Source organism: Pyrus communis, chromosome 3 (assembly GCF_041283825.1).
Source record: "Pyrus communis isolate YQ-2024b chromosome 3, ASM4128382v1, whole genome shotgun sequence".
Lineage (NCBI taxonomy): Eukaryota > Viridiplantae > Streptophyta > Magnoliopsida > Rosales > Rosaceae > Pyrus > Pyrus communis.
Window position 1 is genome coordinate 239,082 of NC_142567.1, and position 13,747 is coordinate 252,828.

Below are 13,747 nucleotides of genomic sequence, written 5' to 3' on the forward strand. Positions count from 1 at the left end.
AAAATTCTGACGAAGTTGATGAAAATGACCATAGCTACACGTTTTGATGAGTTGAGAGACTCCAATTGTAGCAATGGTCCTTCCAACATAACTCAGTTTGACAAAATTCTATCAAAGTTGACAAAAAGGATCATAGCTACACATTCTGATGAGTTGAGGGACCAATGGTAATGAATTTTTAGTTGAAGGACCATTGCTCCAATTTAATTAAAGTTAAGAGACCATTGTTACAATTTACTCTTTAATCTTTCTACATAACATTGCATGAAAAGTTTAAAACATTGTCATCTTGACATACAAGCTATTGTTAGGGATTATATATATGATCAGATCTAGGGACACACGTTTTTGACATTCATTTTATACTGCTCACTTCATAATGTATTTTAACGATCCGTCTACATATATATATATGTATATATCAGATGTTTGTGATCCGACGGCTTCAAAACATTCCCCCTCAGTAAAGAAAACAAGAAAAAAGGTAAATGTGAGGAACTTATTCAATATTCGACTATATATATATATATATATAAGAACTCCATTATGCTTCTTTCCAGAAAATGAATTCCTACCTTATGGCGCGTTTACGTACCCGTAATCGGAATCAAAATGTGGAATTGAATTCTGATTACGGACTACTCTAGTGTTTACTAAATCTGGAAGAATTGAAAAAGTGGCGGGACCCACAAAAATTTTGGAATTCAATTCCTTCTTTTGAAGGAATTGGACTCCTAAGATCTATGAGGTATTTCAATTCCGCCTGCTGTGGGGAATTCGGAATACAAATTTTCTACCACTTATATCCTCACTTTATTTTTAAAATTCTAGCACTATCCTTTGCATTAACACAGAAGATCCACCTGCCGTTGTCCAACGATAATGTCCAGTGCTACTCCCTCCTCCAACACCGCAACCACCCATGCCCAAGGACGCAACCCAAACCCACTACTCCCACTTTCCGCCATATCTCTATGTTTCCCCAGGAAAATTTTGAAATCAAAATGCACTGGGTTAGAGAGAGAGAGAGAGAGAGAGAGAGAGAGAGAGAAAATAAGGAGAGAAAGAGGGAATGATGGACTTACAGTGGAGTTTATTTGCCATCAAATGCTCAAGACTTGAAATAAATAAACTTGAATTATAATGGAATGGATTGAGATAGTGAGAGGTGGCGGTGAGGAGTGGGTTCTTCGGGAAGAGAAAGATAAGATTGGTTTGGAGTTGAGTTGTTTTTTATTTAAATAAATATATATTTATTTTTTTTATGAATTATTATATAAAATTTTGTTATATAGATTTTGAATAAGGGCATTTTTGTAATCATATTGAATTATATTCTGATTCTAGTGAATTAGTAAACACTTAAATGGAATCGGTACTTCTTTTACTCCGATTCCAGAAAATTTAAGTAAACAACTTTAACAGAAATCCAATTTCAACTCTTCCTCAATTCAATTTCTCCTCAATTCAATTCCTCTCGTTTTGATTACGGATTAGTAAACGAGCCATTAGTTAGTTATTAATTATGGGATAATACTTGCTTTCTCCCTTGAGGATAAGCTCATTCTTCCGCTTGCAAATAACGTATCTTTAATGTAGAAATTTCATAATCAGAACCGTCCATTCTCTTAATCTTCATTTGAAGGTACCAAGTAGCATAGTTATGACGATCTACTGATCTATTTGATATATTTTGATGACTAAATGATCACCGATTTCAATAATTTTTTGTATAGATGATATTTAAATGAAGATTGAGAAATTGAACGGTTTAAAACCATTCGATTTGAAGATCGTTTAGTCATTCATATGCATTAAACAATAAACAGTTCATATTAATAATGCTACGTACTTGCTATGAAAATACATCAATTGATTTAATATGAATGGATGACTAAACGATCTCTAAATTTGATTATAAAAGATCATGTTGCTTTCCAAAAAAGTGAATTTCCCGACCTAGCTATTAATTTTATATATATATATATATATTGAAACAGTAATATAAATTGCCATGGTGGCTATCAGTGTTTACAACAAGATCAAGATAGGTCCTTGTTTAGAGAGAGAGAGAGAGAGAGAGAGAGAGAGAGAGAGAGAGAGAGAGAGAGAGAGAGAGGCTGCAACAGCTACCATCGTCATGTAAGGAGAAATGTGGGGGATCGATCTCTCTTTCCAATTTTTAAGTATTGAAAATTTAAATAATATAGGGATTAAATCCTTAAACAAAGAAACTTGATTGAAACTCTCTTGTTAATTAATTGGAAACGCTCGATCCCATTCTCAAAGACATGTTTGTGTCCAAGGGGGCAATATGTGACGTGAGCTCCTAAATATTCTACTATGAAAAAACACACATGGTTTATCCGCATAGGCATAGATAATGAGATATCGATAAGGTTCTTGCACTTTGCACTTTGCTCAATTTGACGGCAATTGTTATTTATAGCGGTGATGATTAATTAACTATGAGATTAATTTAGCGGGTTTAATTCATCCAATGAGAGGCTTTCCGCTTTCTCTAAGCTAAATATATAAGCCTGTGCAGCTGCAGCAGAGAGGGACGCAATTGTCTTGTGGATCAAATTTCACGTGGGAAAAGGTGTCCGTCCGTCCCACTCCCATGTGCAAAGATGTGCAGCTTTATGACGACGTTAACCAGTTTTCTTGGTTTATTAGCTTGATGAATGAAAAATGGCCAACAACGCCAGCCTAATTGGGGTTGTGTTGGGGGTGCTCAGACAGACACACTCTCAGTGGTGGTGGCGGTGGTGTGGTGTGACCCTTGCTTGTTGCTTTGCTCAAAAGTTGCTAACTAATATTGCCACCCAATTCCATTTTAATTTCCATTTTAAATATAATATGTTTATTTAATTTTTTTTAACAAACGATATTATTTACATTAAGAAAATAGGAAAATAGGCTAAGCCTCACAATGAACTAGTAACAATGTGGTTCATATTCGTCTTTAGCGAGAATCGAACCTAAGACCTCTTATTTACAAGTGAAGAAAAATGTCACAAGACCGTACTACTAAGTGACATGTTTATTTGAATTTGGAACCGACGAAATTTGTTGAGACACTATCTTAAACTCTATTATTGTATGTGAACTTTATTTGTATTACATAATTTGTCAACTAATATTTTTATTTTTATTTTTTGAAAAAATTAGTATTTGGTCCCTAGATTCTAATGCTTTTTCACTGTGACTTATTGGTTTTCAGATTTTGATCAATGTCTTAATGTAAATAACATGTCAGTAAATAACTTTAAAAAAAATGGGTAATTGATTTAGGGTTTTGATACACACACACATACACACACATTCATTAATCTTTTATTTAATTTTCAATTTAAAACATTTCCAAAATACACAAAAAATTAAAATTAAAATAAGTTTTGATTCATTAATTTTATATAAAAGATTTTTAATTTTTTAATCTTTTTAGTACAACAATTTTTTTAATCTTAAGTGTCACATCCCGGCCCGGGGCGGATCACTTCCCGGGCCCGCTCCACCACCGTAGCACGATATTGTCCGCTTTGGGCTTACCATTCCCTCACGGTTTTGTTTTTGGGAACTCATGAGCAACTTCCCAGTGGGTCACCCATCATGGGATTGCTCTCGTACGCTACTCGCTTAACTTCGGAGTTCTTACGGAACCCGAAGCCAGTGAGCTCCCAAAAGGCCTCGTGCTAGGTAGGGATGGGAATATACATTTAAGGATCACTCCCCTGGGCGATGTGGGATGTTACAATCCACCCCCCTTAGGGGCCCGACGTCCTCGTCGGCACATTTCCGGCCAGGGATTGGCTCTGATACCAATTATTGTCACATCCCGGTCTCCCACCTTGAAGATATTGTCCGCTTTGGCATTCCCTCTGGACTATGTCGCAGCAGAGCTACCGCACGGTTTTGTTCTTGTGGCCGAGTGTTAGTCCGCAGACCACATCTCCCACCACAAAAGGCCTCTTCAAAGTTGAAGCACCAGGCATGGATATATAAGGCCCAAAGACCACGCCCTCACGGGCGATGTGGGATACTACAATCCACCCCCCTTAGGGAGCCCGACGTCCTCGTCGGCACACCACAACCGTGAGTCTGGCTCTGATACCATTATTGTCACATCCCGGTCTCCCACCTTGAAGATATTGTCCGCTTTGGCATTCCCTCTGGACTATGTCGCAGCAGAGCTACCGCACGGTTTTGTTCTTGTGGCCGAGTGTTAGTCCGCAGACCACATCTCCCACCACAAAAGGCCTCTTCAAAGTTGAAGCACCAGGCATGGATATATAAGGCCCAAAGACCACGCCCTCACGGGCGATGTGGGATACTACAATCCACCCCCCTTAGGGAGCCCGACGTCCTCGTCGGCACACCACAACCGTGAGTCTGGCTCTGATACCATTATTGTCACATCCCGGTCTCCCACCTTGAAGATATTGTCCGCTTTGGCATTCCCTCTGGACTATGTCGCAGCAGAGCTACCGCACGGTTTTGTTCTTGTGGCCGAGTGTTAGTCCGCAGACCACATCTCCCACCACAAAAGGCCTCTTCAAAGTTGAAGCACCAGGCATGGATATATAAGGCCCAAAGACCACGCCCTCACGGGCGATGTGGGATACTACATTAAGTGTACCAATTCTTATAATGTTTCAGCTTTTTAAATCATAAATGTACATATTCATAAATATATAGATTTATTATATGTATATATGTATAGAATATGTTATATATATGTACATACATTTTAAGGCAAAACATGATTTTTTTTTATTGATTTTGAATTTTCTTTTATGGGATAGGGAGTATAATTTATTTTTTAATATTTCCATTCCATAAATCACGGGTTTTGTTTAAAATCTCATCAATATAAACAACTACAAATTTTAAATTTTAAGTTAAAAAAAATATAATAAGTGACATGAAAATATATTAGTATATTAATGTCAAAGACTTCGATAGAAAAATAATAACCAATAAGGTTGTAGTAAAAAAATATTGATAGCTAAAGACCGTTTCCAAAGTCTTTTTATTTTTCCAAAGTGCATCACTATTTTAAATATATTGCATCTTTTGAGTTCTATATATGTTGTCATCTGAATCCTGTAAATAAATCGTAAACCCTAATTACAATTGCCTTAAGCCCACCATGCTTGAAACAAACAAGAGTTGGTTATAGAGGTTGGCAAGTCTCCAATTAAATTAATCAAAGTATGTGCACGACTACTGACTTAAATGAAGCTGAATTTCAATACATGAACCAAACCGTTGAACTATATACATCCCTCTCAACAGTGCACTGCATGCTTAAGAAAAAGACATAAGTTGAATAGAATTTAAAAATACAAATTATGTCATTTTCTTGATAGTTTAACTGTAATATAAAAATTAATTCTTGTAATGCTTTCAAAATATCATGGCACTGGCAGTCAAACTATTTCATTTTTCTAAGAGAAACATAAAGATTCCTGATTCCGAAAGTGGAATTTGATCATTAGCTCAAAAAATTAGTAAATAATTAAAGCACCAAACTTAATAATTAGCCAGTTCAAGAAATGTCAATTGGAGAGAGGAAAAAAAAAAAAAAAACTTGACATGGGAAGTGGAGGTTCCCTCAATTTTTTTTCAATTTTAACTTTTATTCTCATATTAATTAAAAGTTGTACTCAATTTCACTGGTATAATGGAAGCGAAATTATACACCAAGTCAACTCAAGTTTCTAGTCTTTTTTTTTCCTGCAATTTTCTTTTCATTTTTAACAATCCTATGCATTGATTTGATGGTGCCTACTGCCTTGGTATGAAATGGTTTATCAGTATCTTTGACCAACGTAGTGAAATTACAAGAAAAGTCAACTCGATCGTAGCAACATGTGGTAAACCGAACATTTGTGTGTGTGTTAACTGAGAAAGATCAAAACATAATTTCTATATTAATTTAATAAACATGAAGGATGAACCATGTCTTAATTTTAAAATATGGATGGTTTTCCCCGGTGGAGACAGTAGCTGGTTAGATCCCCAATCAAAAGATATAGATTGTGGCACATCTGGTTTAAATTAAGTTTACTAATTTGATGCAAGGATGGACGAATGAGAAAAGCTGAAAGCTTGATGCAATAATTGGGAACAAACAACATGTGCAAAAGTGGTATGGAGCTAAGGACTCGTCTTTGGAATTCCTTTCGATCGAGCCCACCCCACGGCACTGCATCCAACAGCCTTTGCAAAAGCTAATTAGTCGTCCTTTAAACTAAAAATAACACAAATTCCTTCTAAGGTCATGATATATAGTTTATTTATTTATTCTTTGTATGATAAAGAAATTACAACAAGAAGCTTCTATGAGAGGTAGAGAGAAAAATCTCACAACCATGTTTAACGAACTTATGGTTGAAGAGAAGTTAACATCCACAATAATCATCTTTTCGAGAATTAAACATAATGGAATGTAAAAGTTGATAAGCCCGTCATCTTTCAGATATTGAATACAAATATACGTATTTTCCCTGCATGAAATGAAACTCACACAAGACAACATCACTCATCCCTTACTTAATGCATCCCATCAACAAGATCCAGTAATAACAAGAATACTTCAAAGGATTTCGAATAACTTGTAAATTTTTTATTGGAAATAAAACAAAAAAGCAATATTGATGTAAGAACTTGTTAATATACATATATATATATATATATATATAGGTACGTAGGTACGCTGTGGGAATTCTGTGGGGTCTTTCTTCTCTTATCATATGATTAGACTGGGCTGGGTTGGTTTGGGGTTAAGATGTTTGTTGTGGATGTGGTATTGTCCTTGTCTTTTGTTGAACGTTCATGATACATACATACATACATACATATACACACAGAGATACAAATGTCAAAAGGAGAGAGCCAATGCCATACCATTACCAGCTGTTATGGTTTGTTTTTGTCTTGAGTTGCTGGGATGATTGCACATGCGTTTGTAGCTCTCGGTTATGAGGGAGGGCTTTGTGCTTAATTATGCACATGATCAGGCATCAACACATGCAACATATGATTGTCCGCGGTGGCAGGAGCAGGATCACTATGATGAGTTGGCCTATATATATATATATGTGTGTGTGTGTGTGTGTTAAACCAAGTTCTAGCTACCTATTTTCATTATTACACAGTTACCCATTTACTTTATATATGTATATATATGTCAAACTTGCAAACCTTATAATAATCAAATGACGAAAGAAGGACGATATTATAAATTCTCCAACTCCAAGTGTAATATAAAGTAATGGAATTAATTGTACATTTGCTTAATTCATGAATCAATTTCTAGTCTAATGACTAAGTGCATTTGCATATCACGAAACTATTTCCAATGATAACTTATATCAAGATTGATAACCAACCACAACAAAATAAAAATATAAAATCGAAAACAGATATATTGGTGTATCCCATTTCTTTCTTTCTCCTCTTGTAAGTTATGCATGCACGCGCGTGAGAAATTAAGATTTGATGACCCCCAACCCTAATGAAGTGGCGGGTTTGAGGGAGACAGAGTGCATGAGGTCACCAATGTGAAGATTGTGTTGTCCCATTGGAATTCTTCGAATTCCAAACCTGTCCACCACACTAAGGGACTTGCACACATGAATTTTGATTCGCACCCGCCGCTGAGCCCTGGCCGGAACATACACTTTCTCAAAGGCAACCAGCTGTTTGTGAGGAGCCCAGTCTTGTGCTGGAGGGGTAGAGAGCACTAACAAAGTGTGAGACCCGTCTCTGTTGCCCACATTTCTCACGTCCACATCAAAACTCACCGAAACCCTACTGCATTTTGCATGTGTCACTCGGATCGCCTTGACATTGTCCGAATCAACGGTTGTGGTTGTGTTAATTTGAGAGGCGCGATGACGGCCATCGAGCGGGATTCCAACCTCGGTGGGTGCAGTACCGGCTGCTATGCTAAGAATAAATTTGGTGTAGCTTAGTCCATGCCCAAATGGGTAAACCACTGGCCCTTTGTAGAATCTGTAGGTTCTTCCCGGGTACCCTTTTGATGGGTTTGACCTCATGTCCATCGATGTCATTGCCAAATTTTTAAGGTACTCCTCTTGATACCACGTCATAGGCAGCTTTCCTCCTGAGATTTGGATTAGCAAGTAGACATTAGTAAGTGAATATATGATGATCTTTTTGAACTACTGATAGCATCTCCCAGGTAGAAAATAAAAAAGAAATATTCATAAGCTAGTACGTAGCTGGACCTGGGTTTGTGATTCCAAACAGAACACGAGCGATTGCTGCTCCACCAGCTTGGCCTGGGTACCCAGCCCATACGATTCCACCGATGCGCGGGTCATTGTTAGCAAAAGACACGTCAACTGGGCCACCAGACATCAATACCAAAATAGTTGGGCCTTTGGATGCTGCGGCAACCTTTGATATGAGGTCTTGTTGTCCTCCAGGCAAAAGCAGCCCAGCTCGGTCTCTAAATTCAGCCTCAATGGATTGGTCAAGTCCCATCACCAAAACAGTAGCATCCGCTTCCCGGGATGCGTCGATGGCTGCACCGAATAACGTGTTGTTGGCGCATGCAACATCCGCACAACCCCACCGGTGTATTGTGCGTGCAAAACTCCCAAGCCCTTGTAGGGGCGTAGTGTATCCACATGCCACACCTACCAGTAATCAAGTTGCATGATGTTATAGTATCACACCACGTGACAAATGATATGATCACATTTTTTTTTTGCTAGTGGAATGCTTACCGGCATAGTTGCCAATCATTGTGAGAGTCACATCAGAATTGGGGCCGATGACAGCAAGAGTGTGGTGACGATGGGTGGACAATGGGAGCGAAGGCCCGTGATTCTTGAGGAGGACGATGCCTTGCGTGGCGGCCTCAAGCGCGAGATCCTGATGAGGTGGGCTGCATACATCTTTGGGGCCCAATCTGGCATAGGCCCCGCGGTCTCCATCAAACATCCCGAGTCTCATTTGGACAGTCACAGTATTCACCAATGCATTGTTGACGTCAACCTCCTTCAACAACCCCTTGTTCACTGCTTCCTCCGAGTGCACGGCCAGGAATGACCCACAGTCTAAATCCAAACCTGCTTTAATGGCATCGGCAGCGGCTTCTTCGGGCGTTGAGGTGTAGTGTTGACTATTATACAACACTCCCACTGAGTCGCAATCGGACACAATGTAGCTGCCACCCAACATTTAATTATTTCAAAATGGTATGAGGGTGCTTAGTTAATTAGTTAAATAATGGCGATTATATATAATTACCCGTCGAGGCGCCATGCACCGCGTACAGTTTTTTTGAGGAGATTAGGGTCGGCACAGGTGGGGACACCATTGACCTGATTGTAAGAACACATGACACTCGCCACCTTTCCTTCCTCGACGCACATCCTAAATGGCACATCGAATGTGTCCTCCATGTCCTGCTTGCTCACCTGCCAATTCCAAATGCCATGCATTTTCCAGTTTCAAACATGCACTCAACACTAGTGTTTCGCCCGCGCGTGACGAAAAGATAATCCCTCTAAACTATATATATAGTTATAGTTATAAAAAGCTAGTGCTATTCACACACATTTTTTTACCTCTCACACACTCTTGTTAATTTGTGTTCATCTTCTTCATTTCCGATGGTCAAAAAATCAGAGAGGTGTATGAGAAGTAAAAATAGATGTGTGGATAATGCAATCCTTTTAGCGTTACTCATATGCACTGCAACATATATGCCCTAATAATTGCTTCAGCGGAAGTTGTACACAAATCCATCAGCAGTATTATACACTGTCCGACAGTTTGATAATATATAATACAGGCTACAGGGAACAAAATCAAATGTAAAAGACAAGCCAAAGCATAAACTTGAGAGAGATTTTTGGAGGGATAAAAAAGAGGAGATATTTTGGGAGGAATATAAGTAAAGGGGTTTTGAACATTAGTCCTTGCAAAAGATTAAAATTTAAAAAAAACCTGGTGCTAGATTAAATATTCAATTTAATCCCTTGAGTGTACTTTTATCAAAATTTACATTCAATTTTTGTTATTTAATGTGTATTTTTATTTAATCTCTCCATATTAAATTTTAATTTTATTAATATGCACATATTTAGTTTTTTTAATTAGAAATGAACGTAAATGAGAAAATATTAAAAGAAATTTGTGATACAAAAATATATAAATACATTAGTGTACAGAAATGATTGTGCCAAAATATATAAAATTGACTTTTTTGTACCGAAATATTTGTACCTACATGATTGTACCAAAATATATTATAATGAACCTAAATGTATGTGCCGAAATGTATTATATAGAATTAATGTACCTAACTATCAATACCAAAATGTATGTAACTAAATGTATTTACCGAAATATAATATATTGAATTAATGTACCTAAAAGTCAATACTCAAATGTGTATACCAAAGTGTAAGTAACGAAATGCATTATATTGACCGAAATGCATTATATTGAATCAATGTAACTACATGTTTGTACCGATGGATATACCAAAATTTTCAAATGTATTAATGTACCTAAATGAAGAACATACAAAATTGTTATCGGAATATATATTATAAAAAAAAATTAGTTGCCTAAATGTAGACATTAAAATATATTATGATGAATGAAATAAAAATTAAATTTAAATGTAATTAATAAATTAAAATAAAAATAAAAAGATAAATAATACAACAAAATATAACTAATAAATGATATGATTAAATGTGTTAGGGACTAAAATTAGATTTTAATCTTACGCATGGTTATAATCTAAAACTCATCTTTTTTTAGGAGTAAAGTGAAGCTTTCTATATAAGTAAACTCCCGTAAGGAAGAACTTCTGCACGAGTAAACAGTGACGACAGCTCATGATAAGCACACGACGTCATATAAAAAAAGTTTATATTCATGTGACATTGTATGATTCGCAGGTATTCATGTGACATTGTATGAATCACAGGACGACAGCTTGTATCTAGCCCATAAGTCTTTCTGCTCCTCATAGTGGGTTGGGGTCGTTGGGCAGTTAATAAGTATATAAGAGTGGCTGCAGGTGCAGGGTGGCAGCAAACTCTCATGTCTCATCTCGTATCACATGCGCATGGCCATAAATTTCCAAGGGTGGATCACCAACTTACTCATGATAAGAGTCTTTACATATACATATATAATATAATTGCTACCTAAATTATTAGATTATCAAGTATAGATACATGAACTAAACAATGTGTGGCCATTAAAGAAGGAAATTCATCTATTCCCTTGCATTGATATTTTCTCTTTATCCTTCCCATTACGTGACCAAGAGAAACAAATATGCATACAAAAAATATATCCCATTACAGAAGCGTTATATACGTAAGAATGTGATTTTATGAATGTATATGCGATCATGTTGTATTATCAATTGCTTACATACTTACCTTGGCGTTAAAGTGAAAACGATCAACTCCATTCCAGTTGTCGAGGTCATAAGCGGTGAAGTGCTTACAGCAAGCCGCCACCTTCAACCGGTTACCGTCATTTCCCTGCAACCCCCTAACGTAGCTGGCAGCATATCTACCCACCACGGTTGGGTCTTCACCGGGAGTCTCCTGTGCCCGGCCCCACCGTGGGTCTCTCAGTACGTTCACATTTGGGCTCCAATACGTAAGGCCAGCCACACCGCCGTTGTACATTGCTCTTGCTTCGTCTGACACGACCTGCACCAACATATATACGTGTGTGTGTATATTATATCCCCAATTGCGCACATTAGTATGTTCACTTTAGAAAATTTAGACCTACTAATGCTAGAGTACGCACGCTAGTTAAGTTTGTCATTGGAATACTCAACGCGATCCAAGTTGAGAGAAATTGCTCATCCAAATGAGTACCACTACCAGTACTGGATCTGGATGAAACTTAAAAGTAATGCCTTACAGCTTCTGCACCATGGCATGGGCTAGAAATTAGAAAAGTCTAGAGCAGTTCACCTACCTTTGTAACCCCACTTGTTTATATATCCATATCTCAACCGAGAAAAATTTTAGAACAATTTAATTGCATGATAGGTTAGACCACTTTTTAAATAAAACATCCTGTCTGTATTTGAGTACCATCCAACCTCACACATGCATGAGCCTCAATGCGTGAAGCACCACTCTTTGTGAACGTGTTTAACTAACCACGTGATCAGACGAGTTTAGTGTTTTTCTATTTTAAGTTTTAACTGCCATTTCACATTAATGAACTTACAGTAAAAAAACTTGATAATTGAGACATAATGAAAGATAAGGATAAACAAGCAAGTTGCACATAAAAGTTGCAAGCCTCTCATGAAGCTATTCCTAATTAACATCGGACCATAAATCTGCCTTTTCAATATCATAATTATGAGAACATAATTAAAGTGGAATAATACTAATTCTCAGCATACGTGTGACATACTTTCCATCTGTTTTGTTGTACTGTTTTCCCACAGATACCTCACTCTATTTATATTGCTAATCTTTGGCTTCTGGATCACTTAACCAAACGTACTCACAACGCTAACTTAACACTCATATAAAGTGCCGGTAATCCAACTTGTATATTTGGATACTAATTATTCGATTTCTACCCACCAGAAACAATACTGAAGTTTCATGCTTAAGAAACAAAACAAAGAAAACGAAGAGAACCGAAAGCTGCATGTAATTCACACTCACAGTCACAGCCCAAAAGGCAAAAGCACAAAGCGACCTTTTCTTTCACTCTTCTAATATATTTCAGTATTACTGAATACACTAATTAACAGAAGAAGAATATTAAAGAGAGCAAAAAATCTCACCCGTCCGATGGCTTCCCACAGAGAAGCATTGAAGGAAGCAGTGGTTGTAATGACTTGAGGGAAGCTAGTGGCGCCAGGGAAATCCCCACCAAACTTAGTCCCGGGGCCCACATTGGAAACGCCGTGAAGTGCCTCGGACCACCATTCGTAGCCTTTGATGCCAAGGCGTGGGACAGGCAGAGCAGTGTTCACCAGCAGCTTAACCTTCTCTTGCAATGTCAACCTTCCGAGAAGGTCCCTCACTCTGTCTTGTACGGGCAATGTCGCACGGCAAAACGGCAAGTCCTTGGTTGCCGCATCTTTTGGGTTGCAAGCGAAGGACTCACCGGCTTCGCAAGTTTTGGGTTGCTCGAAAAGACCGCAAACTAAAAGTAAAAGAAGGAGAAGGCTGCAGAGCTTAATAATGGCGGGCGTGCGAGCAGCCATTAATAATTTGTAATTAATTGGCTAAGCAACCGACTGCGCAGCAAGCCCTGAAAAAAAATTATGTTTTGAGAAGGGATGGGCGCTGTGAGAGGCAAAAGTGATCTAGTATATATAGCCATACTGCAACTGGCAAACATGATATGGATGATGTAAGACAGGCGCATTGATGCATGATTAGAATATTGGATATTCATGAATAATCTTGTTAGAATAATGTAAAAGTGTAGTAGGTGGTAATATGTTAGTTAACGGAAGTATTAATGTGATTAGTAGTAGTTAACTTATTCTTACAAAAAAATTCTATGGTATTAGAACATGCGTGGTTTATCAAATCTTTATTTGCCTTGCCCAAATTATTGGATCTTTAACTTAATGACTTCAATGAATTTAACATGTAAGAAAATATACGTTTTTGGGTATAAATTTTTCATTTAAAAAATTAAACCATTGCGTAGTAGTTTAAATAATACTGAGCCTCTTCAC

The 13,747-nt window shown here is 37.4% G+C and overlaps 1 protein-coding gene across 1 annotated transcript; it reads right to left on the bottom strand.

Annotated features, from left to right (window-relative positions):
• Positions 1 to 7,227: 7,227 nt before the first annotated feature.
• LOC137716345 (putative beta-D-xylosidase 2) lies at positions 7,228 to 13,383 on the bottom strand. The gene is made up of 6 exons (XM_068455783.2): positions 12,839 to 13,383; positions 11,451 to 11,729; positions 9,292 to 9,461; positions 8,766 to 9,208; positions 8,262 to 8,675; positions 7,228 to 8,137 (listed from the first exon to the last, which is right to left on the bottom strand). Exons 1-6 carry the CDS (start codon positions 13,262 to 13,264, stop codon positions 7,500 to 7,502), a joined length of 2,370 nt encoding a protein of 789 aa, XP_068311884.2. The 5' UTR covers positions 13,265 to 13,383; the 3' UTR covers positions 7,228 to 7,499.
• Positions 13,384 to 13,747: the final 364 nt, after the last annotated feature.